Source organism: Neolamprologus brichardi, chromosome 1 (assembly GCF_056152115.1).
Source record: "Neolamprologus brichardi isolate AB-2024 chromosome 1, ASM5615211v1, whole genome shotgun sequence".
Taxonomy (NCBI): domain Eukaryota; kingdom Metazoa; phylum Chordata; class Actinopteri; order Cichliformes; family Cichlidae; genus Neolamprologus; species Neolamprologus brichardi.
Genome location: NC_142104.1, coordinates 45,640,627 through 45,668,330, shown reverse-complemented (window position 1 = coordinate 45,668,330; position 27,704 = coordinate 45,640,627). Strand labels below are relative to the sequence as shown.

The window sequence follows — 27,704 nt, the reverse complement described above, 5'->3', positions numbered from 1 at the left end:
AATGACAAGCTTAAAGAACTATTAGCAAAGTATGACATCAAAGAGGATCCAAATGTGAAGATCAAACTGAAAAACAGGATGAAAACTTTCCAAAATGAGCTGACATTACAATATTTTAAAGAGCACCACATCCCCACTTCATTACAATGGGCTTTGGATCAGGCTACTTGATATGTGCACCTGTCTCTGACTGAGTGGTTCAACATTCTGAAGTCAGTGGTAAAGTTGACCTTAGATGGTGACTTTGATATTAAATGTTTCCTCACGACTGGACAAGACAGGAAGACTGAGTTCCTCTTCAATTTGCAGGAACAGCTACAAGCTAAAAATCCAACACTGGCCAGACAGGTGTTAGCAAATGTTCTGGATATGTGCTCAAACCTTCCCCGATCTTGTAAGGAGGTTCTTTGTATCATAGTCTTCAACAGCAACTGCACACCAAAAGAAATCAAGCTTTTCGTTAGACAGACCTCGAGAGTGGATCAGGAAACAGTCACAAAAATCCTCCACAAAGCATGCGCCTACAGGCTGAGCTGTGATGATGCTCTCTCTGCCCTGAAGAAGAAAAATCCTTTAAACTACATCCAACATTGTGTGGACAGAGCTGAGCAAGACAAAGATGCTGATACACTTTTGGCTGAAATGGAAGACAAAAACTATCCAGAGCATATCCTCTCACTTCTACGAAAAGTCCTGATGTATATTGAAGAAGAGCTACCCAAATATGTAAGTAAGCCCATTAAGGTGAAGAAGATTGAAGATTGTAAAAAGATAATAACTTCTCTTGATTTTAACAATCCTGAGATTGATGCTCTGAAGAAAGTCCTGATCATCGTATCCAGAGCTGTAAAGGAATGCATCGCCTTTACCATTCAAAGTGGTGAACAAGTTCAGGGTTACTTCCCAAGACTCAGTCAGCTGGCATCACTGCTGCTACTCCTGCCGCCACAGTCTAGGGATAAAAAAGGTAGTCTGTTGGAAATCGGCACCAGAGAGGGCAAGACATGTATTTTAGCCATGTTTGCTACAATACAGGCCACACGAGGAATAAAGGTGAACATTGTGACAAAGTCTTCTTTGTTAGCAAGTTGTGACCAGGGTGAGTGGAAAATAGTATATGATATGTTTGGTATTACATCATCCACAGTGCCTCTAACATACATCAATAACTGCTCTTTTAAAGACCATGACAAGCTGCTTGAGGATGTATACAGTCAGCAGGTTGTTTATGGCACAGTTGGTACCTTTGCAGCAGATATACTGAGGCAAGAGTTTGAGAAGAAGACTACTCAAGGTCTGAGGGGGTTTGAGTGTGTGGTAGCAGATGAGGTGGACTATATGACACAAGACTGTGGAGTGCAGTCAGAGCAAGCCCATAATCTAAGACACATGGCGCAAGTCCTGGCAGGTATCTGGGCCATGATGTCTGCCTGCTGGCCAATAGAAATCTTTGAAATGAAGGAGATCAGGTGGGGAACCAGGATCCAGCATTTCCACAAGGCTCTAATGCAAGCTGTGGTTGGCTCAGAATCAGAATATGTTTTAGCTGCTGGCATAGTGATGCTTGGTGCCTATCTGGGGTTTTATTCACAGGAGGATGTGGATGAATTAAATAAAGCAGAGGATCAGACACAAACAGAGACAGACAGGTTAAAGGATGCCAGGTGGACAGTCATAGAGAACATCATGGCCAACATTGGACCAGAAGAACAGTGTGAGCTGCTGAGACAACTTCAAACAAAAATAAAAAACAGTGTGTCTGTAGATTGTAAGTCATTAATGGACAACAAAGCCAAACTTTACAGGAAGGAAAGCTCTCATAGAGACCCTGATGTCAGCCTGCATCTCCAGGAGAACGGCTGTGCCTGTGAAATCCTTATTCAAGGAGCAGTGGACAAATTAAAATCCATAATTAAGTATTCTGACCAGTGTTCTGTGAAGTCATTGGATGAATGTGAGGGATTTATCGTGATCCCTTCTTTTTTGAAAACATACATTGAGAATCAGTTACCAGTTTTTGCCAAGAATGCCTTAAAAGCCATCAGAATGACTCCGGGGAGAGAGTACATGATTGAGAAAGCACCTGACGCTGACACAAGTGGTTTCAGTGATGCTGACAGTCATCAGTATGATGCCATAATTCCTGTGGACTTTGAGGCTAGTGGGATGTTGGAGAAAAACAAACAATTGGGTGAGGGCCTTCAACAGTTTCTGGAGATGAAGCACCAGCTGGCCCTTTCACAGCTGTCCAACATGACAAATTACATGTCAAATGTCCATTTCTTTAAAAGGTACCTCAGTGGAAAAAGCATTTTTGGTGTTTCTGGGACACTGGGGGATGAAGCTGAGAAAGTATTTCTAGAATGGCATTACAAAACAGCAAGCTATGTCATTCCACCTCACCGCCATAAAAAGCTTTTTGAGTTGCCAGCAGTTCAGGTGAGTGGAGGCAACACTCAGTGGATCCAGGTAATCTGTGAAACTGCACAGAGAGCCGCAGACAGAGGGCAAGTTGTTCTGATCATTTGTGAAGATGTCAACACTGCAAATGAGCTGAAGACAAAAATGGATTTTCCAGAAAGACAAGCCAATCACATCACCATGTACACAATCAGTGAGAAGCACAATATTGAGATACAGAACTTTAGCCAGGGAAACATTATCATTGCTACAAACCTTGGTGGCCGAGGTACAGACATTAATGTTCAGCAGGAGGTAAACAAGTGTGGAGGTCTCTTTGTGCTCCTCAAATACTTTCCTAGAAGTCACAGTGTGGAGCAACAGGTCTTTGGGCGTACCGCCCGGAAAGGAAACCCAGTGATGGTCCAGATGGTTCTCAACCTGGGCCATCTTGCACCAGCGTACCAAGGCCATTCAATCGAAACCATGAGACGGCTCAGAGAGGAGTATGAACTCAAACATTTAGACAGCATGGAGAAATATAAGTGTGACTTGGAAATTAAAGAAGCTCTTTTCTCCACATATTGTGAATTTTTGTGTGACTTTGACAAGAATTACACAGTGGAAGAAATGAGTGCCCTGTCCAAGATGAAGCTGAAGGATATTCCTGAATATTTTAAGGTCCATCAGAACAAGTTTGACTATCAGACTGCACTGAATGCTTTGAAAGAATCGTGGGCTTTGTGGCTCGTCCTTTATGAAGAGCACATCAGCAGACATGATGATATCAGCAAGCTGAGAGAAGACCTCACCAAAGACTTGAAGAAGACTGGTGACTTCCCCCTGCAGGGGACCAGCTGTAGTTTCTATGATCACATCAAACAGGCAACAAGCAGAACTGACCTGCACTGCATGAACAAAACTAAATTTGACTTTGGAGCAAAGACTTACTGGCAGAAAGCTGCAGAATGTGATCATTTCTTCAGTGCTGTGGCACTTTATAATCAAGCTTACATCACACTCAACCTCAGAAAAGGAGACTACATAGCTGAGGCAAAGAAATTATTGGAGGAAGCGAAGACTGCAGTGGATGTCTATCTCTCAGAATCAACAAATACAATGATGTTTTGTAATTTTTCAGTGACGAGTGCCTTTGTTCTACACCACACAAACAGCAACCTCCAGATCCAAATGCAAGCCAGAATGAATATCTTCAAATCTTGGAAAGGATACATTGAAAGTGCCCTGAAAACTGTGAGACAGGTGGATGGCAGTGAAGGTGATACAGAAGTAGAGGATTCTAGTGTGTACCATCTTTCCAAAGATAAAGATTTAATCACCACCAATGAGCTGATGATGCTCATTGAAAATGGCCTTAGCACAGTCTTTGAGGTTAAAAAGAAGCCTGAGTTCTTCTATGATGCCATTGCTTGTTTTGTTCTTGGTGTCCTTCAAGTAGCAGCAGGTGTTCTTGTCCGTGCTCTGTCATGTGGTGGTGCCAGTCAGTTTGGACTTGGGCTGACTTGTGAGGGGGTATCTGACATGATTGAAGGGATCAAAGGGATGATAGAAGGAGGCTTTGACTGGGCTGAATGGGCAGTCTCCAAAGCCGTCAGCATTGGGTTGTCTCTGATCTCTGGTGGATTCAGCAGACTAAAGAAAGCTAGAAGTGCAGTGCGTAGTGGCACAGAAGGAGCAAAGACTACATCTGTCCGTACAGTAAAACAGTGTTTTCTGAAGGTGGGAAAGTATGCAGTTCAGGAACTGGGGAAGCAAAGATGTGTCAGTGATCTGACTTATACTGTTGAGAAGGTAACTGATGCTTTTTTCCAAAAGGTTCTGAGGGAAGTCTTTGAGAAAAAAGTGTTTTCACTGATAAAAGACAACTGTGAGCAGGATGAAGTTCTCACAAGCTTCATTTGTTCAGGAATATTAAACACTGCCCTGGACAATTGTTTCAGTGAATTCATAATTGACAGAGGGTGTGAGGAACAAATGCTTCAGTCAGTGAATCTGATAACAAGAGAAGTCATTCCTGCCCTGATAATGAATTGTACCATGATTCTTAAGGTTCTTAATATACTTTTAGAAGTGTGTGGTGCTGCAACACAAAAAACAGGGGACCTTAAATGGTTAGATCCAAAGGAACAATCAGCTGAAAATGTTATGTTTAATGTACAAACACTGGATTCAATACCCACCGAGAAGGTTATTAATAACACATTCGTTCCTCAGCTTTTGCAAAGCATGGAAAAACTACTCCAAGTAAGGAATGACCACTGTGGAAGATGCAGTCTGTTTGATGTGAAATGCTTTAAAGATGAACTTATCACCATAATTGCAGAAAGTGCTTCAAACTCTTATGTTGAGGCCTGTTCCAGACATATGACATCCATCATGAACAAAATGTGCATGAGTAAAATAAACCATGCTATTGAACGTGCTGTTAGGCACATTCTCAGCAGTGTCGACGCCCAGAGTTTCTGTGAAAACCAGCTTTATAAGCATCACATGAAAAAGGCCATCCAAAGTCCACATGAGATGTTGTCACAGTCTGAGAAGAGAGACTTGGAGTCTTACATAGAAAAAAGATTTAGTGTTAACCACCCTGCTACAGCTTTGGACATTCATGTCCTCACACAAAGTGATGCTCTGGAAGGCAAAGGCATCAAACTGGTTACGGTGGACAAAGATGGGAACAAGCTTTCAGAAGACTATTTTCCAGGGAAGGAGGACTCAGCAGGTGATATAGTCCTCCAACTGAAGAAGGAGCCAAACAATCCAACAGAGTGAGTGACAGACATTACTTATTTGAAGTCATATAAGTTCTATATGTTTTATTCTAAAATCATCAGATGCTGACTTATAATATGTAACAAGAAGATATACCCTCTGTTGAATAAGTTTGCACTTCGCTAATTTCAATTGTAACAAAGAGAGATGTTATATTCGCATAGACCTTAAAATCAATGTGCAATTTAATGCTCAGTTCACATAAATTTCTTATAGAGGGTTACTTTAACATTCATGTTCACTACCAGTCAAAGGTTTGGACAAGCCTTCTCATTGAAGGTTTTTTTCATGAATATTTACATTGTAGATTCTCACTGAAGGCATCAAAACTATGAATGAATACATATGGAATTATGTAGTAAATAAAAAAACTCTGAATTACCTTAAAACATGTTTTAGATTCTTCATTATAGCCCCCATGTGCATTGATTCAGGCTTTGCTCACTGTTGACATTCTCTGGATGAGCTTCATGAGGTCGTCACCTCATGAAGGCACCACACCATTGCACCTTCTCCTCCACGCTTCAAAGTGGGAACCATGCATGTAGAGACCATCGTTCACCTTTTCTGTGTCACAAAAAGACACCGCGGGTGGAACCAAACATCTCAGATTTGGACTAATCAGACCAAAGCACAGATTTCCACTGGTCTAATGTCCATTCCTTGTGTTTCTTGGCCCAAACAAATCTCTTCTGCTTGTTGCTTTTCCTTAGTCATGGTTTCTTAGCAGCCATTTGGCCATAAAGGTCTGATTCACACAGTCTCCTCTGAACAGTTGATGTGGAGATGTGTCTGCTACTGGAACTCTGTGTGGCATTTATCTGGGCTCAAATCTGAGGAGCTGTTAACTTGTGATTTCTTGGGCTGGTGACTCGGATGAATTTATTCTCAGCAGCAGAAGTGACACTTGGTCTTTCATTCCTGGGGCGTTCTCATGTAACACAGTTTCATTGTAGTCTTGATGGTTCATGCAACTACACTTGGGGACACATTCAAAGTTTTAGCAGTTTTCTGGACTGACTGACCTTTGTTTCTTAAAGTACTGATGGACTGTGGTTTCTCTTTACTTAGTTGATTGGTTCTTCCATAATATGAATTCTAACACCTGTGTACCAACCTGACTTCTGCACAACACAACTCATAGTCCCAACTCCATTAAGAAGGCAAGAAACTCCATAAATGAACCCTGACAAGAGTGAGGTGAAGCAAAGTCAGGTGACTACATCACTCATGTTTTAAATCATCCTCTGGATCTTGTTCTGACATAAAGCATAGAAATTTCTCATAACATGTCAAAAAGCCAAACCAAGATCAACAAATGAGTGTGTTTCCACAACAGCAATTTTTCCGTGAGAGCACAGAGCAGGAAACTAGGAAAGGCAATGAGAGACTGTTTTAATACAGATAGATGCAAGCAGCAGGTAACAGATATGATCTAATGTCAATCTGGCAGAACACTATAGCGACTTCCAGCTTTGATATACCAAACACCTGATTACCAGAAGCAGAATAGGATGGTACCATAGAGTCTAAGGAGCTTGGAAAGAAAAGCGTCTGGACTTCTTTAAGTTGCTTGAAGATGTTTCACCTCTCATCTGAGAAGGTTCTTCAGTTCTAGGATCAAATGGTGGAGAGTCCCAGATTTAAGCTCAGTTTCCTGAGTCTTTCCCTAATGATCTTCTACCTAATCACACGAGTCAAGGTGTGAAAACGGGTGTAGGTCACAGTCAGCCAGGGCTTCGGGTGAGCTCATTGTGAAACCTAGCACCACCCTGTCATGTGATTTCCTGAGGTCAGATGGCCCAGGGTGTGAGTGGGCATTAAGGCGTCTGGGAAGGGATCTCAAAAATGGATTATAGATGGCCGCCAGTTGGTGTCATAAACCATAACTTCTGTTCAAAGATGGCAGTTCAATGTGGACATAGATGGTTTCTTTCACTCCTCATTCAACCCATCTGTCTTCTCTGTCCAAATGTGAACATTGGCATCTTCAAAGAGTGACATTTGTCCTTTAGATTCAGATGGACAGCAGAGTCTTGTCCCATGGACGTGGCTCTTCAGTGTTGTGCATGTGTTTATAAAGTGGCTGTTTCGTTTCTACAATTAGAGGTCTGGGATCTTTTCCTCTTTCTTTACATTATAAATTTCTACTTCTAGACTTAATAGAATAGGGCAGTGCCATTAGTGATAATCCCCACACACTCAAAGCATGTAGACTTTGTAGCTAGTATGGACTTCTTTAAGTGTTATGTTTGTACCTTTTCCTGTTCTTTCCCTTTTTTTTAAATGAAGTACCACCAAAAAGATACATTTTCTACATAACTGACCTTTGTTGTGTATCACCAATTTTCAAAAGTTTAAAAGTGAAATGTCAAATGTTTAAGTTGTTAGCTCCTAGCAGTATTGTACTTTGAAATATTGCACACTGTTGTATGTAGCACAAAGATGTAATTTTTTTCACTAATAAACTGCTGTTGTAGGTTAGAATAGCCTGGAGAATAGTTTACTGTGAATTGCAGGTAAATTTTTTCTTTTGAATGTTTAATTGCTTGATTTAATCCTTTAACCAAATCTTTTCATTTAAACAGGAAAGAGGGATCCTTCTCAGAGATGTCTGAGGGGATCTGGGGTGATCAGAGCCAATGCAGTGGTCATTTTGAAATCCTGAGACCAGATGGGACTGTGATCCCTGTAAATTCAGAGAGTCAGAATTGCCTCTATCATGCTGTTGTCCAGGCAACCAGGAAAAACCAAGTTGATATGAGAAATGAGGCGGTTCTCCTCCGGAATGAAATCAAACATACTGTAAGTATTTGATCTTAAGTTGACACATTCAGTGATATCAGTGTTATCCATAAATTAAATTTCAATTTATTTATACAGCACCAAATCACAACAACGGTCGACTCAAGGTGCTTTACAGTGGGGCAAAAAAGTATTTAGTCAGCCACCGATTGTGCAAGTTCCCCCACCTAAAATGATGACAGAGGTCAGTAATTTGCACCAGAGGTACACTTCAACTGTGAGAGACAGAATGTGAAAAAAAAATCCATGAATTCACATGGTAGGATTTGTAAAGAATTTATTCGTAAATCAGGGTGGAAAATAAGTATTTGGTCAATAACAAAAATACAACTCAATACTTTGTAACATAACCTTTGTTGGCAATAACAGAGGTCAAACATTTACTATAGGTCTTTACCAGGTTTGCACACACAGTAGCTGGTATTTTGGCCCATTCCTCCATGCAGATCTTCTCAAGAGCAGTGATGTTTTGGGGCTGCCGCCGAGCAACACGGACTTTCAACTCCCGCCACAGATTTTCTATGGGGTTGAGGTCTGGAGACTGGCTAGGCCACTCCAGGACTTTCAAATGCTTCTTACGGAGCCACTCCTTTGTTGCCCGGGCGGTGTGTTTTGGATCATTGTCATGTTGGAAGACCCAGCCTCATTTCATCTTCAAAGTTCTCACTGATGGAAGGAGGTTTTGGCTCAAAATCTCACGATACTTGGCCCCATTCATTCTGTCCTTAACACGGATCAGTCGTCCTGTCCCCTTGGCAGAAAAACAGCCCCATAGCATGATGTTTCCACCCCCATGCTTCACAGTAGGTATGGTGTTCTTGGGATGCAACTCAGTATTCTTCTTCCTCCAAACACGACGAGTTGAGTTTATACCAAAAAGTTCTACTTTGGTTTCATCTGACCACATGACATTCTCCCAATCCTCTGCTGTATCATCCATGTGCTCTCTGGCAAACTTCAGACGGGCCTGGACATGCACTGGCTTCAGCAGCGGAACACGTCTGGCACTGCGGGATTTGATTCCCTGCCGTTGTAGTGTGTTACTGATGGTGACCTTTGTTACTTTGGTCCCAGCTCTCTGCAGGTCATTCACCAGGTCCCCCCGTGTGGTTCTGGGATCTTTGCTCACCGTTCTCATGATCATTTTGACCCCACGGGATGAGATCTTGCGTGGAGCCCCAGATCGAGGGAGATTATCAGTGGTCTTGTATGTCTTCCATTTTCTGATGATTGCTCCCACAGTTGATTTTTTCACACGAAGCTGCTTGCCTATTGTCGATTCACTCTTCCCAGTCTGGTGCAGGTCTACAATTCTTTTCCTGGTGTCCTTCGAAAGCTCTTTGGTCTTGGCCATGGCGGAGTTTGGAGTCTGACTGGTTGAGGCTGTGGACAGGTGTCTTTTATACAGATGATGAGGTCAAACAGGTGCCATTCATACAGGTAACGAGTGGGGGACAGAAAAGCTTCTTACAGAAGACGTTACAGGTCTGTGTGAGCCAGGGATTTTCCTTGTTTGAGGTGACCAAATACTTATTTTCCACCCTGATTTACAAATAAATTCTTTACAAATCCTACCATGTGAATTCATGGATTTTTTTTTCACATTCTGTCTCTCACAGTTGAAGTGTACCTCTGGTGCAAATTACTGACCTCTGTCATCATTTTAAGTGGGGGAACTTGCACAATCGGTGGCTGACTAAATACTTTTTTGCCCCACATTATATTGTAAGGTAGACCCTACAATAATAGATACAGAGAAAAACCCAACATTCATATGACCCCATATGAGCAAGCACTTTGGCGACAGTGGGAAGAAAAAACTCCTTTTTAACAGGAAGAAACCTCCGGCAGAACCAGGTTCAGGGAGGGGCGGGGCCATCTGCTGTGATTGGTTCGGGTGAGAGAAGGAAGACAGGATAAAGACATGCTGTGGAAAAGAGCCAGAGATTAATAACAAGTATGATTCAATGCAGAGAGGTCTATTAACACATAGTGAGTGAGAAAGGTGACTGGAGAGGAAAAACTCAATGCATCACGGGAATCCTCGGCAGCCTACGTCTATTGCAGCATAACTAAGGGAAGATTCAGGGTCACCTGGTCCAGCCCTAACTATATGCTTTAGCAAAAAGGAAAGTTTTAAGCCTAATCTTGAAAGTAGAGATAGTGTCTGTCTCCCGAATCCAAACTGGAAGCTGGTTCCACAGAAGAGGGGCCTGAAAACTGAAGGCTCTGCCTCCCATTCTACTTTTAAATACTCTAGGAACAACAAGTAGGCCTGCAGTGCGAGAGTGAAGTGCTCTAATCGGGTAATATGGTACTATAACAGGGCTCTAGACTAACTTTTTGCCATGGTTGCACTGGTGTGCCTAAAAAGGTCAGGCGCACCAGCACAAAAGTTAGGCGCACCCAAGTTTTTCAACCACATCACTTAACACTGCAGTTTTACATGTGCACTTTTTTGGAGGGAAAATTGCTGTCCATACAGACAATATTCATTTGTAAATGATCAACTAACAATCTTACCAACACAAAGTTCGTTATTTTGAGCACATTTCTACAAGAAAGATAAGTTACTGAAAAGGTGCTTGTGCTTTGGCACTTTTTGGCAATATTGTAGAAAATGTTAAACTTAATCATCACATCGGCCTCCTCTGACGACCTGTTTGCTGCTGTCTGATGCTGAAAGGCAGTGGGGAGAGGGGACACTTGGGCATTTATTGCAGCATATAATGTGTTTTCTAGATACACTGTGCTTTTTCAGCATTCAGAGGTTGATGGCTCCATGTCAGAGCACTGGCTATGAGTTTCTGACAGATCAGGCCTTAACAAAAATGTTATCAATCGTTCTTTTCATGTTTTCTGTGTGGTGTGTAAGCATCACAGGAGATGCCTTTGTGTCAAAGTAACTGAGAATAAAAACAGAAAAACATGTAGAGATTTTCCTGGCCTGGCTTTTTATAGCAGATAAACTTAAATTTCTTCAGTATTGAACAAAAGAAATTAGGCTTTCTTGTCCGACGTCATTTAAGTGAAAAAAAAAGAAAAAAAGACAGCAGCCAACAGCTGTAAACAACGATAGACTGGTGGGTAATAAGCGAATGAATAATGCAGAAAACAGATTTTAGATGGGAAACTGTTCTTGAAGTACACTGAGAGAGAGAGAGCTATGCATGAAGTTTGATTTTTATCATTGTGGAAACAAAACAAAACAGCAAAAGTAAGAGGGAATTAATTATGACATTTATCAAATGTGAAGTGTAGTTTGGATCTTCTTTTGCTGCTGGTTCTGTGAATTTTGGTTGGACAAAACCTGCAGCTCAGAATCTAGGGCAAAAAAGACGTAAACACAGAGCGGACCCGGCGCATCAGAATCAGTGAGCTGTCAGCTTTCATCCCCAACGGCGTGTCCGTTTACATGCCTTTGGGTGAGAAAGCCAACAAAGACAAAGCTGATTCTGATGCATTGGGTCCGCTCTGTGTTTACGTTGGCGCTCTGTCTGGAGTCCGTGTACCTGCTCTCATTTACTGTTTGGTGGTTGTTGTGAGCTTTAACCTCAGATTCTGGCGTTTCTGGCAAAATACATTTATAGTCCCTGTCAGTACTCTTGCTGCAGCATTTTGGATTAACTGAAGGCTTTTCAGGGAGTTTTTAGGACATAATAACAATGAATTACAGTAGTCCAGCCTGGAAGTAATAAATGCATGAACTAGTTTTTCAGCGTCACTCTGAGACAGGATATTTCTCATTTTAGTCTTACATATTTGTTTAATTTATGCATTGAACAGTGTTGGGCAAGTTACTTTGAAAAAGTAATTAGTTATAGTTACTAGTTACTTCTTCAAAAAAGTAACTGAGTTAGTAACTGAGTTACAAGATTCTAAAAGTAATTAATTACTTGAAAAGTAACTATTGCGTTACTTTTAAAAAAAAGGTTTAACCCTCTGGGGTCCAGGGTATAATTGGCCATTTTTAACTACTTTTGATTTTCCCTCCACATTTCACCTTTAAAAACTGTTTATTTGCCTTGTTTGGTATCATCCTTTTCAGCACAACCTCACGTGTCTGAATTTATAGTTATGTTTTCATTTTGACATACTGTATTAACACAATTGATCTAAAATCAGAAAAAAACAAAATCCGAGTAGAGTAGAAGTTGTATTTTTTACTGTAACAACCACAAACATGTTAAATGAATCATATTTTATAACTTTAAATGCAAATATAAATTGTCAATTTTAAAATCCTATGCACAAGTTTTGCAAACAACAAAGTTATTTGCAGCTATTTACCTTTTGCCCCTTTTTTAATAACCATTCCAAACTATTTACATTACAATCAGGTGTTCTGCATCCAATAAGATGCCATTCCAAATATTTCTGTCCACTATAAAGGAGAACATCACAGCCTGATACCTGCAGGTCTGACAGCAGCAGGTGTATCACTCAGCAGTCGCCTCATTGTTCTGACACACAACACAAAACTACCCACAACACTACACACTAACTACACAAGACGACACATTAACTACACACTACAACAACGCTAAACGTTACAAATCTCTCACATCTCAAAACTCGCTCTCTCTCTTTTTCTGCTGTTTTTCTTTCTCTCTCTCTCTCTCTCTCTCTCTCTCTCTCTCTCTCTCTCTCTCCGTCACTCCTAAAACTTCTGTTTTTTGTTTTGTTTTGGGTTTTTTTGGTCATAAGCAGAGAGTGCTTGCTAGCGCTGTCCTTAGACAGTAAACATGACAAAACTATATTATATATATATATATATATATATATATATATATATACGTATATATTGTTTATCATGACTTTGGTTTTACATGGCCTATCAACACAATTTAAAAACTGTGGAACACCGTGGAACTGTGGAACACAAATCAGAAACCCTTGGTAAATAAAGACATTCGTCCTAAGCTCAAGGTGTGGACCTCTGCCTTTCACTCAGGGGATGCTGAAGCATATAAAACATCCAGGTATGACCTCTGAAATGCCATTAAAAATGCCAGAAAGGACTACAGGGACGAAGTGGAGTCCAGTTTGGAGTCCAGTTCCACAGCTTTGACACCAGGCGACTATGAAATGGTCTGCGCTACATCATTGACTACAAGAAGGAAAACACAGGCAATGCGGAGCCCCTTACTGAAGTCAACCTTTTTCAGGCTCTTAAGATCACCATGACCTGGATGACTGAGAATCTCAGTGCAGCTGATCACAGGGAAAACTGTACAAGAAGGGTCTAAGGAGCTTGGAAAGAACTACGATGACCTGGATGACTGAGAACCTTCACAGACATATGTACAAGAAGGGAATTACTGATCCCAGTACAAATCCAAATATTATGAGCTACAGCTGAATAATTTATACATCAGTCACCTGCTGTCCTGTGCAGTTCCTGATTGGTGTCTGACAGGAACACTACTGAAGTTTAGAGTAGATGTTTCACTGCAAAGCGTGCCGTTGTTTCTCCTCTGCAAGCAAGAATGGTGTAGAGAAGGTGAAGGGCAAAGCAAGAATCTGCTTTACTTTAAGAGCTCATGTACATTATTTAAAAATGAATGAAAATCTAGATAAATAAGTAAAGAGCACACCGTGTCTAATTTTGTGATCAGTAGGAGAAAGGAAACAAGAAGTAACTCAGGGTTTGATGAAGAAAATCTGCCAATGAGCAGGAAAGACCTGCACACCCAGCTGCCATGAAAACCACAAACTAAATTTTCATCTTGTTCAATGATGATTGTAGTCGTCCCACTAGGTGGAGCTCTAACCATTACTGACAAATAGCATATCAAATATTTCAGAGCTTCACTCTCCACTCATGCCTGTGAATTTTCGGAGAGATTGGACATCGTGTTTTTGAGTTACTGCTTTTTGGCAAGTGTTTGAAACTCCACGTGCTGCCACGACCACCCCGTTTCCTTGAACGTAAAAAGTTTTACAATTTAACATCACAAAGGTCTTTTGATTCACTAATCTGGAGATCGATTCAATCTGATGAAATACCTTGGAGGAGTTTGTCAAAGTACAAGACCTGAAAAGAGGGGAAAATGTCGCCAAAATTACACATTAATTTTAAAATGGCTCACTTCCTGTTGGATTTGGGATATTGCTCCAGGAGACTTTTTTGTACATCTTGATATCGTACATAAGCTTACCGGGTTTCAGAACTATAGATGAAACACAGAGCAGGGGCTGATGTTTTGAAATTTTGTAGGGGGCGCTGTGGAGCCATTTTGCAATATTCCATGAAATTGATCACATAAAAAGAAAGCCTTCATCACATTGGAGGTGTGTGCCAAATTTCAAGACTTTTTAAACTTTCCAAGCCCCTCAAAAGCCACTTTATCTTTCATGGTGAACCGCCTTGCCACCACGGTGCGCCGTTCAGTTTAAACTCACAATTTTCTCACTGAAGCATCATGAGGGACTGATGTTAATATTTACCCCTTTTGAGGTGGACCTGACGAACCTGTGAAATTCAGTATATCAAAGTGAAAGACATGACATTTCCTGTTCCCACTAGGTGGCGCTCTGCGTATTCCTGACAATGGGCATATCAATCTGTTCAGAGGAGGTTTGACATCACGCCTGTAAAGTCTCGTACTGATCAGAGTGGATTTCTTCGAGTTATACCAATTTGTTTCCTCATGGTGAGACATCAATGTTCGCCATGCTGCTGGGGTCACACCCTTTTGCAAAAACTCACAGTTTTCATGGAAACCCAAGACCAACTCCTTAAGGCTTTCCTGGAGAAATTTGAAGTTGCAGATGTCACCGTTCACAATACTGTACCCCAAAGTGTAAAACGTGACATTTCCTGTTCCCACTAGGTGGCGCTCTCCCTGATGTCAAATATGGCAGTTGAAATATATTCAGGAGTTGAGCCTTATCATATGTGTGCTCTTTGGTCCAGATCGGAAAATGTATGACAGAATGAGAAGCAATAAGATTGTCATGGCGAGTCATCGAAATTCGCCGTGGCGCCACCGCCTCACCGTATCGCTAAAACTCAAAAGCTCCGCATTTTAACATGGCCCAGGTGTGTAGTTGACACTGACCAAAGATGAATCCCAAGGAGGAGTTCAAAAAAGTTCGAGGCATGAAAATGGCAAAATTAGAGCCAAAATGTCACCTTCACTTCTAAATTGCAGACTTCCTGTTGGGTTTGCATCAATGGGCCCACTGACTTTTTTGTTCATCTTGGCATGATACACATGTGTGCCCGATTTCATACATGTAGCTCAAACGATGTGGTCGTAGGGCTGCATTTAACAACTCATAGGTGGCGCTCTAGAGCCATTTCCCAGTGCTCATATGTAAAACCATTAAAATACAAAAATTTTCACCAGACCTGACATGTGTGCAAAATTTCATGAGTTTTTGAGCATGTTAAAGCCCTCAAAAAGGCAATTAATTTCAATGAAAAATAATAAGAAACAGAGGCCTTCGCACTCTCAGTGCTCGGGCCCTAATAATTAGCTCACTACTGCCTTCATATCAAAAGCTGGAAAAATTGCAGTGGTGCAGAACATTAAAAGTCACAATGGACTTTCATTTGTTTGGCCTCAACATTTCAAACTTCTTTGAAAAAACACAGTACTGTCTTTCATCTCTCCCCCTTCTTAATTATCTGCATGACACTGTATAAGATTGGTACCACCACTTTCTCTTCCATATCAGCTGACCATGTTGCTTCATCACCCATGCCGTCATGGCTGACCCATCTTTTTGTTCTCGCCTTAATACTAAAATGCTGGGTCACACCCAAGTCTGACACTTAAAACCTCAGTACAGAACCCTTTCTAGGTATCAGAGGACTGTACAGAGATCACATGTCTTCAGTGCATCATTTCTATGCACACTCACATAGTTTGCACTGTGCACACACAGAATGAAATGCTTACGCATGAATAGTTTTGCTGCTGAGGTAACTCATCTCCTCTACGCTCTGATCTCTACTCAGATTCAACAAAACTTACCGAGATACGTGGAAGTTTTGAAGTTGCAGAAAGAATTTGAAGAAACATGTACATCCCCTGGAATATATTATATCTGTGGAGGAGTAAACAAAGAACAAAAAGATAAAATTATTGAACAATGGCAAAATTCATTTTTGGCTACACAGTGGACGAATCTAGATCAAAGAGTTAAGCAATACAGTCTTGGTCTGGCTGGAGAATATAATGTGTAAGTATTTTTAAGCAAAGCATTTAATGTATTAATTAATGTATTTTAAAAGTGCAAATAAATGCTAAAATATACACACAGATGATAATTTGCTGTTGTGATTGTCACACTGGTGGAGTGCTAAGCACTGCTGGCAGCCTGAATGATAAATTGTCCCTGCTCCTGTGTGGCTTCCCTCCAGCTTGTCTGTGTCTCTAAGTAAGATTTGCTCTATGTTCAGGGTGTAACCTGCTTCTAGCACAATGTTAGCTATCATGACTGGTGGTTCTGTATTGGTTATGAAATAAATGGACAAAATGCGACATGATATTTAGTCCTGACATGAATGCAACCTTCTCTTTATTGTGTTTCTTTTCTGAACAAGGTTAACACGCATAAGGAAAGAAGCGAAAAAAGGAAGGGATGAAGTGGAAGTGGAAGAAAGAAGGGATAAAGTGGAAGTGGAAGCAGACCATATCCCTCCTAAATGTGTCTTTAAAAATGCACTTGAAAATCCTTTCTACAAACTGGCAAAGTGGCACCATGATCACAAAGATGATAACCTTAAAAAGGCAGTTGAGGCGAGTTTAAAGAATACCACTGAGAAAATTACTAATGGTCAAGATGTAACGGAAGCCGATTGTGAAATCTTTAAAGAGATGATTGACACATTGAGACAGGAAGACGCTGAAGAAAACGAGAACAGCAGTGAACTGGGGTGGGGGGGTGGAGCCATTAAACTTTGCATTAAAAAGAATGAATATGAAAAGATGATCCTTGAAAAAATGAGACTTACAACTACTGAGATAACAGCACTGGAGAAACTTGAAGATGCGATCAACAAGAAGGAGATGAAGGAGAAACAGAAGAAGACTCAGGAAGAGAAATCAAGGAAGCTTTTTGAGATGAAAAAGCAGAGTATTGAGAAGTCTTCTCTCAAGAAGAGTCAGAAGAAAACACAAATCAAGATAATGAAAGAATATTACATGAAGTCTCAGGAGAAGATGGCGAGGGAGCAGACTCTCTATGATCTGATTGGTGAACGTGAAGACATATTGCCATCCAGAATTGTCCTTAAATCACATCACGGTGAAGGCCTCACTTATGGCAGGTATCGATGTGCTCAAGCTATCAGGTAAGAGGTGTTTTTTGTTCAAGCTGAACTCAAATATGATGTTTTCTCTGCATAGCTCCCTTTCTTCTGTTCTTTCTCAAAGCGCAATCCTTCAACGTGCCCTTCTATTTGGTGATGGAGAAAAACTGATAAAATGGTCACTGATGGTGGCAAATCCAGAGGTATCAAAATACATCAAAAATAAAATCAAAGGTAAGTTATTTTTTTCTATGGAAGTTATATATCTATCTGTGATAGCATGAAACCATGTGTGGAAGGTAAAGACTGGGCCCAGAATCCACAGGAACTGAGGACTGAAATATTAGACTATACAAATAAGCAGCACAACACAAGCAAAAAGGATACAGCAAGTATATACACATACCAGGTAATATTACTACAGGAAAAGACATAGGTATGGAAAACAGCTGGATTCTCCTGTTTTAAAAATGAAAGATCAAGTACAGGTATATTTACAGTCCTTGTTTTCACTTAGTTCTGTCACTAGTTAGCTAACATATATTGATACAAGTCTATTAGCACTGACCGACCGACCGGTGACATCATGCTTTGTATGACACACAGATCATGATAGTTACCACGAGGGAAATTATCTATAGAGACCAACATGTTTGAATATGATTCTTTAAACTAGTTTTATCTGAATCATGTGTATATTATATCTGTAAACTGTAACATTAGTCAGGTGTGGTGTCAATAACAGCTGTGGGAACGTTTCTCACATGAACATATGAAGGGCACTTGTTTGTGAGGGACACCATGTTAAGAAAGCAGATAAATAATCAGGTACACGTCCACACATGCACCACCACCTCCAGCACCACATACAGAGAGGACCACCTGCACATCCATAATGGATGAGCTCTGTGCTGTCCCTATAAACACAGAGAGCCTTTAAAAGCAGCTAATCTGATTAAAGACTCTGCACCACCAGTCCTGTTACAGTTACTGTGTGTCAGCAGGGAAACAACGTTTTCTCTCCTTAATGAGCAAAACTTCATCTGATCATTATTCTCTCTTCTGTTTTCTGTGGGATTGTTTTCAAACAGAAAGGTTTCCCCACTTAAAAATGGACAACAACAGAGAGGAAACGCCACCAATGTCAGTGGAAGATACTATGAAATACCATCACATTGGAGACGAGCTGTTGGTGGAATATTACGGCAAATTCATCACCAAGGATGAAAAAAGCAAGCTTTCTCAATGGCTGACATACAAGAAAACACTACCAAATCAAATGGACACATTGTTATGTGAAGAAATCCTCAATAAACTAATCGAAGAAATACAGCAGTCTCAAACTGCACATTTGAACCAGCCATCAGAAACATGATCCACTTAAACTGAAGTTTGTAATCAGACGTGTATTACAGTCTATATTTGACTTCATCATCAGTCGGTTTACTAATGCTGCCCTCTGTCTGTGTTACATCACTTTATTATTGCAATAAGATGTTATGTTCACTCTGTTAGAACGAACAGTCTGTCTTTAAATGAAAACATGACAAGGTCTAAATTTAGCAGCTGGCTTTAATACTTGTTCATCTCAGCTCAGTGCTGATATCCAGCTGTTTATGATTGATCAGATGTCCATCCATCCATCCATCCATCCATCCATCTATCCATCCATCCATCTTCATCCGCTTTATCCAGGGCCGGGTCGCGGGGGCAGCAGCCGAAGCAGAGAAGCCCCGACCTCCCTCTCCTTAGCCACCTCCTCCAGCTTATCCGGGGGAACACCAAGGTGTTTCCAGACCAGCCGAGAGATATAATCTCTCCAGCGTGTCCTGGGTCTGCCCCGGGGCCTCCTCCTGGTGGGACATGCCCGGAACACCTCACTCGGGAGGTGCACAGGAGGCATCCTTGTCAGATGCCCAAACCATCTCAGCTGTCTCCTTTCGATGTGGAGGAGCAGCGGCTCTACTCTGAGCCCCTCTCAGATGGCTGAACATCTCACCCTATCGCTAAGGGAAAGGCCAGCCACCCTTCGGAGGAAGCCCATTTCCGCCGCTTGTATCGGCGATCTCGTTCTTTCGGTCACTACCCACAGCTCGTGGCCATAGGTGAGGACGTAGATCGACTGGTAAATTGAGAGCTTCGCTTTTACACGCAGCTCCCTCTTCACCACGACGGACCGGTGCAGCGTCCGCATCACTGCAGCCGCAGCACCAATCCGTCTGTCGATCTCCATGTCCCGATTGCCTGTCTTGGCAGCCGGGGATCAGTCTGCCAGGGCCTCCGCTCCTGGCTGCTGCCCAGCACACAATGCACCCGACCCCTATGGCGCCTCCTGTGGGTGGTGGACCTGCGGGAGGATGGGCCCATGTCCCCTTTTCAGGCTGTGCCCGGCCGGGCCCCATGGACTAAGGCCCGGCCACCAGACGCTCGCCCTCGGGCACCCTCCCCGGGCCTGGCTCCAGGGCGGGGCCCCGGTAACCCTATCCCAGGCAGGGTAAACTGTTCCCTCGATGTTCTTGTCATAAGGGTCTTCTGAATCGCTCTTTGTCTGGTCCCTCACCCAGGACCAATTTGCCATGAGAGACCCTACCAGGGGGCAAAAACCCCCAGACAACATAGCTCATGGGATCCCTGGGACACACAAACCCCTCCACCACAATAAGGTAGTGATTCACGGAGAGGGATTGATCAGATGTTATTGATATATTATCTGTTTGTAATGATGCACTCTGATTACGAGGACTGTCCTTCATTAACTTACTAAGGCAGTTTGAATGTTAATACAGGGTTTCTTTGCTCAGTAGATTGATTCAGTGTTGTTGTTATAAAATGTGTACTTTTACTTTATGTCCCAGTTTACCTGTGTCCCACATCACTCTGTCTTCCTCAATTCAATTCAATTCAATTCAATTTTATTTATATAGCGCCAAATCACAACAAAAGTCGCCTCAAGGCGCTTCATAGATACAGAGAAAAACCCAACAATCATATGACCCCCTATGAGGAAGCACTTTGGCAACAGTGGGAAGGAAAAACTCCCTTTTAACAGGAAGAAACCTCCGGCAGAACCAGGCTCAGGGAGGGGCGGCCATCTGCTGCGACCGGTTGGGGTGAGAGAAGGAAGACAGGATAAAAGACATGCTGTGGAAGAGAGACAGAGGTTAATAACAGATATGATTCAATACAGAGAGGTCTGTTAATACATACTGAGCGAGAAGGGTGACTGGAAAGGAAAAACTCAATGCATCATGGGAATCCCCCGGCAGCCTACATCTATTGCAGCATAACTAAGGGAGGATTCAGGGTCACCTGGTCCAGCCCTAACTATATGCTTTAGCAAAAAGGAAAGTTTTAAGCCTAATCTTAAAAGTAGAGATAGTGTCTGTCTCCCGAATCCAAACTGGAAGCTGGTTCCACAGAAGAGGGGCCTGAAAACTGAAGGCTCTGCCTCCCATTCTACTTTTAAATACTCTAGGAACAACAAGTAGGCCTGCAGAGCGGGAGCGAAGTGCTCTAATAGGGTGATATGGTACTACAAGGTCATTAAGATAAGATGGGGCCTGATTATTTAAGACCTTGAATGTGAGGAGCAGGATTTTGAATTCAATTCTGTATTTAACAGGAAGCCAATGAAGGGAAGCCAAAATGGGAGAAATATGCTCTCTCTTTCTAGTCCCTGTCAGTACTCTGAAGACAAGACTGACTAAACATGGGACATGTACACAGGCAGGGGCGGTCCTAGCCTGTTTGGTGACCTGGGCTCTGCTCTCTGCTCTCAGTCTGTACTGCACATGTGAAGGTAGAAAGTGTGATTGCCAGATGGAGAAGTGTGATTGGTCATTCCAGAGAACACGTCTCCACTGCTGTGTGGGACTCGTAGCGGGAAGTAGCTTTACTGTCTAGGCCGACTTTGCTAGCGAGAGACAGAGAGAAGCTCTGAAAGGCTGCTCCAACGGAACTTATTGTTTCAGAGGAAAACACGAACACAGTGTACAGTCAAGTCTTAATAGCTTAACTGGGCTCGTCAGGCTCTCTGTTTGGCTGCAGTGGTTATTATTATATTTACATGCTTCCATCTCCCATTTCTGGTCGGTGACAGTTTGTACTTTTCGACTCTCCCTTTTTTCCCTCCCTCACACTCCCACACACATAATGGGAGGCGCAGTCCCACACATTCTCCCTGCAGCACGGTCTACAAAGTAACTATGTGACGAATGATGTGACGGAGTTATGGCCGCAGACAGCTGACCAGGGTGTATACACGCACACCCACCATTAGACTTGTCACGTTGGGTTTCTGGGGCTGCCTGTCTTTTAGTTGACAGGGTGGATAAACGGGAAAGGGGTGACAGCGCCTGGAGGGTCACGTGAACTGCATTACTTTTTGTTTGTGTTTTTTCTTTTTATGAAACACTGTAGGCTGCCTGAAAGTGGCCATAAATGTATGTATATATATTGTAGATATACAGCTGGAAATAAGCTGAGGGGAAAAGAGTGTTTTGGGGAAAGAAATGATAGAGGGAGGACTATTATGCCTAGTGGAAGGGGCAAGGGGATATGAAAGGAGGATGTCAGGGCCTACCTGGGCATTCTGTGAGATGTTACAGTGAGGGTAACATGTAGGTTGGCTCAGGCTCTTGCGGTTTTTATATAGGTTTTTGTTTTGTTGTGAATTAAGTCAGTTGTTTATTTTCTTTGTAAATAATCTTTTGTGCACCTGGGAGACTGGCAGAATAAACTATACACGCTGAACCCTTGCTGACTACAGCTGCATTTGTTTGGGGAAAGTTTAGGAGAGGAGCCCGCAACAAACTGTATTCTGATTATCACCTTTTTAAATGGTAACTGTAACTGAATACAGTTACTCATATTTTGTATTTTAAATACATAATGCTGGTACATGTATTCCGTTACTCCCCAACACTGCCTGTCACAGCACCAAGCTGGAATTCACTGAACTCCTGAGAGCGAGCCAATCTTTCACAGATATTTATAGAAGCAGTCTGCATGCCTAGGTGCTGATTTAATACATATATGGTCATTTAAGTGACTGGAACACCTGAGGTCAGTGTTTTGGATGGTGAGTGAATTCTGCTGGCAGTATCCTCCTGCAAACCGACGCAAAAAGAATCTTCCCATTGAACATTTTCAATGATTTCCTGCCTATTTGGAGCTAAAAGAGGCCACCCAAACATATGAGATATCAGTGGAAAGCCCAGGATGTCCTCTATCTAGTTCATCAGGACTTAGTAAGATAGCACAAATAACTCAAAAGATATAGACCAAAAAGGATTCCATTACAGACAACATAAATGAATGGGCTGGTTCTCAGAAGGATATTTTGTATATGAAAAACAAAACAAAACTTACTTTTCACCTAATTTTAAGGATGGGTCCGATGTATTCCTTGTGTCCTACCATATCCCAGGATTCATTGCGGGCCAAACCGGAGATTTTTCTGATAACGATGGTGGTCGAAGTGTGAGAGGAAAACACCTCCAAATGTAAGTATATGAAAATCTGCTTGTACAAAAGTTAAATTGTCATAGCGGCTGTGTTGTTAAGCTTTGGGCATCTGCATTTTTTTTTCAATTCAAATAACCCTAAACTAGCTTGTATGATGGGTCCCGCAGTTTGTCATGTATTGCCGCTTACATACAGCTAATTTTGATTTTTTTTAAAATTACAGTTTTTTTTTAATAGGTCTGGTACTATTTCCATAACCAAAGTGTGCATTTTCAAATCTCCCAGTACAAAACTCACATTTGATCACATTTCTAACACCACTGGTCATTCTTCCAAATCTGATGTCATGATTTCATTGTATTTGCACATATTTTCATTCCACTTAATCATTTTTTCAGAACACATGATCATTGTGATATATTTTGAGAACATTTGCTTTAATCACCCAAACAAAACAGTAAGATATTTTCTCAACATAGTACTTTTACCAATCATTTCATTCAGGAGCAAATAATACAAGGTAAGCGTTTCAAATTGTCCTAGGTGATGAATGAGTGTAACTGAACTGTAAAACTTTACACAGCAATTATTTTTTTCTCGTTTGGCTCTCAGCGAAGGCGGTCACACTTTTCTCCTCTCCTCCTTACCCTTATCTTCCCTGCTTAGCCTCTGTGTCTTTGTCTGTCTCATGTGCATTACTTTCCCTGGAACAGTCTCTCACTGTCGTTCTCTAAAACCTAAAAGAGAATTATGGATTTGATCAACTGGTCTCTGAATGCTATTGACACCCTTTTCTCAACGAGAAGTCTGGGCTCGGGAGAGCTCGAGTGCCCTGGAGGGTCTTTCCCTGCCGGATACACGATGGACGGGTGGCAGAACTGGAGGGTCATGTGCCTGGCGGGACTGTCGATTGAGGACGCTGAAGATATCTACCTATTCGGAACCATGATAACAGGGTTCTTGCTGATCGGAGCTGGCATGGCCCTGACTTATCGGAGAATTGAGAGAGCGGAACCGGCTGTTCAAACCCCCCCAAGGCTGCCCGCTGGAATCGAAGCGACGGGACGAGGCGCGACCTCCCACAACGAACGCAGCATGGTTAACACCTTGGAGACGCTTACAGCTGCTGTGAAGGCTCAAAACAACACCATTGAGCGTATGGTGGGATACATCAGAGAGGGCCCTGCTCAAAATGAGACCCTTGAGCGAAAGTTGGATCACATCACAGAATGGATCACTGCAGTTGTGAGGTCTCAGAATCAAAAGAATGACAACACCACGGATCAGAAGTTTGATACCATCATGGGGAGGCTCGCGGCTCTCCAACGGGAGATCGAGAGACCAGCATCAGAGTGTTAAAGATCAGCTTTGAAAATTCTCGTGAGCTACTCATATGAAAAGAAAATCAACAAATTCGGGATCAAAATGCAGACACCACCACGGCGCCAGCTGCAGGCCCAAGGCTGAAGCCGGACAAACACTCCCTGATAACAACTGTGTGATGACTGTTCTTCCCATCCCATGCAAGGCCACCTGGATTGGCTGGAGGACTGTTTACTTAGCCTGATAGGGCGAAGGACACTGTCTCAGCTGAACTATGGACACGCACACACACACACTTATACTGATAAGCACTCACTCATCTCCCCTTCCCTTTCCAACGCCTTCGATGCTTGTTGCCTCCTGGGAACACGAGGCAGGTCTGGGCCCGCGGTGGCGAGTCGGCGCAGTTGCAGGATGGCTGCTGTGTTGCCTGGGATTACTCCTCATCCCCTACCCAACCCTGTGGGGTGTTATGTCTTCACAATGTTGTGCTGTGAACATTCATGTGCTTTTTTTGTGCAGAGGAGTTTTTTTGTTTCCTGTTCTCGTGCTGTCCTACCATGGAAGCACAGCATGAGTAGAGGTCTCTTTTTTCCTCTTGTACCTTCCCATTGTGTGCACATTTCAGTGTCTTTTTCCGTAACTCTGTCGATCTCCGACTTGTAACCCCCATGTAATGTCTGTGTTACGTGTGTAAGGTCGGGGGGGGGGGGGGGGGGGGGACTCATTTTACTGCGGGGCAACCTGCATGTGACAAATAAATTCTGATTCTGATTACAGTTATGCTCAGACATATATGTGTATATATATATATATACACACACACACGCATACATATACATATACATACACATACATACATACACACACACACATGAAAAAGGGAGAAAAAAAAAGTCATTTACATAAGCAAAATATATTTTTATTTTATTTTATTCCTATCACTTTTACACAATTAATCACGCTGGTCATTAACATTGGGCCATCAATTTTTATCAACATCACAGTGGATGTCTTCGTTGTTTAGGCACCGTGGGAAAAATCTCCTGGCATGAAGAATCCAGGCTTGACATTGCTCAGCAGTTATATCACCACATGCTTCACACATGGCTTGAAGAAGGGAGACATGCTCATGGCGATGGCGATCATACACCTTCCACCTCCATGTAGAGAAGAATTCCTCAATTGGGTTGAGGAAAGGGGAATATGGTGGAAGATAGAGGGTCATGAAGCGAGGATGTATTTGAAACCATTGCTGAACCAGCTGTGCATGGTGGAAGCTGACATTGTCCCACACAACAACATAGACGATGTCTTCTCCCTGACAGGCCTGCTCCAGTTCATTTAAATAAACTATCAGGTGTTCAGTGTTATATGACCCTAGAACTGGTCTACAGCCTACCACACCATCTTCAGATATAGCTGCACACATTGAGATGTTTCCCCCACGTTGTCCAGGGACTTGGATGGTAGCCCTTTGTCCAATAAGGTTACGTCCTCTGCGTCTAGTTTTTGCCAGATTGAAACTGGCCTCATCAACAAAAATATACTTGTGATGATTCACAGCAGCGTCCAGCTCCATCACCCTCTAAAATGATAATTTAGTTAGTTTTTTTTACAACTAATAGTTGTCAGGACTGTCACAGTAATTGCATGCCAGTTTAGTGTTGTACCTGAATATATTCTGAACGAGGTTGATTCACCCGGACATTGTTCCTCTCAAAAGGAACCAAGTAAATTTGTTTCATTAAAACCTGGTGCTTCTTCAAAAGCCGGGCAATCGTTGGAAGGCTAATTGATGGCACATTGGCAAAGGTGTCATTGCTGTTCTCAATAGCCTGTTTGATCTCAGACAGCCGTATGTCATTCCTTGCCCTGACCATTTCCACCACAGCCAACTCCTGCTGGTCAGTCAAAACACGTGGGCTACCACCACCAGGTTGTCTCCTGTTAATTCTTAGGACAATCATATACTGTCAATATTGAAGTATTACAAATTACATTACTGTAAACTGACAATTACATATTGTTCATCTATACAATAGAGTACTATATTTTAGAAGTGAAGTTGCTATAGCAGACATACCGGTTTTCTTGGCGAAAAGTTCTGATGATAGAGCTGACAGTTGACCTTTGTAAATTAGGCTGTACCAACCTGGCAGCCTCAGCCATGGTAAAGCCTCTGTTAACCACATGGTCAACAATGATGGCCCGGACTTCATTAGAGATTATGGTGCGTTGTCTTCTGCCTACATTTCTCTGAAGACCACCACTCTGTCGAAGAGCACCACCACCTCTCCGATGAAGGTTTCCTCTCCCTACGAGTCTATCCTGCTCCATATTTGAACAGTGCAAAGTCTCAAACGCAGTTCTACTTATATGGTAACTAATTGTGATCATCAGGGGGAAACAATTAGCAATCAGTATTTCTAGATTGAAAGCTCTTGCAGCAATGTGTTACTTACAAATGACCAGACAACCATCAGTCAAGTTGGAAATCCATGGACATAATGCATGATTCATTGATTAAACATTAAGATCAAGTTGAATGAAGTGACAGACAAATGTATTAAACTGACTAATAAGAGATGCAAATCAGAAATTTTATAGTGATAACATTATAAAAGGCAGTAACTGTGAACAAAACATTTATTTAGATGAAACACTTATTTTGTGTAGTGTTAAGGATATTTTGTCATTATGTGTATTGTACTAACACAAATGAAAATATGCTGAAATGTTTGAAAAAGGTGCACTTTTGATGATCTGTTGTGATATAAGTACTAAGAGTTTTGGAAATGTACCAATTGCTTGTGAAAACTGCACCAAACCAATAGAAAAAAAACCTGTAATCTTTATGGTGAAATTGGCTTCCCCTATTTTGCATGCCAAATATCCTTGGGAAAGATACTAACCCTAAATTGCTCTTTGATGCATGTATGAGTGTGTGTGTGAATGTTACGTAGAAAGCACCTAGAAAAATGTGCTTGTGCAAATGGGTATGAATGGGTGAATGCACAAGTTGTGTAAAGCGCTTTGAGTGCTCAGAAGAGTAGAAAAGTGCTATATAAGAACCAGTCCATTTACCATTTCGTGCCACAGACCGGTTTATGGAGGAGCAGCCTTTAAGGTGTCGCGGGTAGAGTAACATCCTCGTCTCTGTCCCTTAATACGCCCCGGTCGTGATGGTAACGTGTAAATATTTCTTTCAAAATAAGACCCACAACTACAACACGGGAAAAGACCCAGGGGAAACAGGGTTAATGATAAAAATGATTTGTCTATTGTAATTTTTGATTTCCTCTGCCTTTAGGATTGCAAGTATCCAGGCTCAGGAAAGGGAGTCAGTGGGAAGCCCACTGCTGCTACTTGGCCCTGGTTTGCCTTCATGGATGAGGTGATAGGACAGATGCCTTCTATTAGGCCTCCTGTCCTAATGTCCTCTCTCCCTGAGAACACTCCAGGGCCAAGCACAGCAGTGGGTGACCAAAACAACAGCGATGAGGAAGTGATTCAGTCACGCACAACAGGGAGCAAGAGGAAAAGAGATAGGAATGACGAGCTGCTAGACCTCAGAGAGGACATGAGGCAGCAAAGAGAGGCTGAGGAGAGGAGAGCAGGGAGAGGATGGACAGGCTGTTTTCACTTCTAG

At 42.2% G+C, this 27,704-nt stretch overlaps 1 protein-coding gene across 1 annotated transcript; it reads left to right on the top strand.

The window, feature by feature from the left end:
- Positions 1 to 27,704, top strand: LOC148106539 (uncharacterized). The gene is made up of 6 exons (XM_087843673.1): positions 1 to 5,189; positions 7,782 to 7,998; positions 15,968 to 16,104; positions 16,556 to 17,305; positions 26,197 to 26,359; positions 27,366 to 27,704. The coding sequence occupies exons 1-6, from the start codon at positions 370 to 372 to the stop codon at positions 27,702 to 27,704; spliced, it is 6,426 nt and encodes a 2,141-aa protein (XP_087699799.1). The 5' UTR covers positions 1 to 369.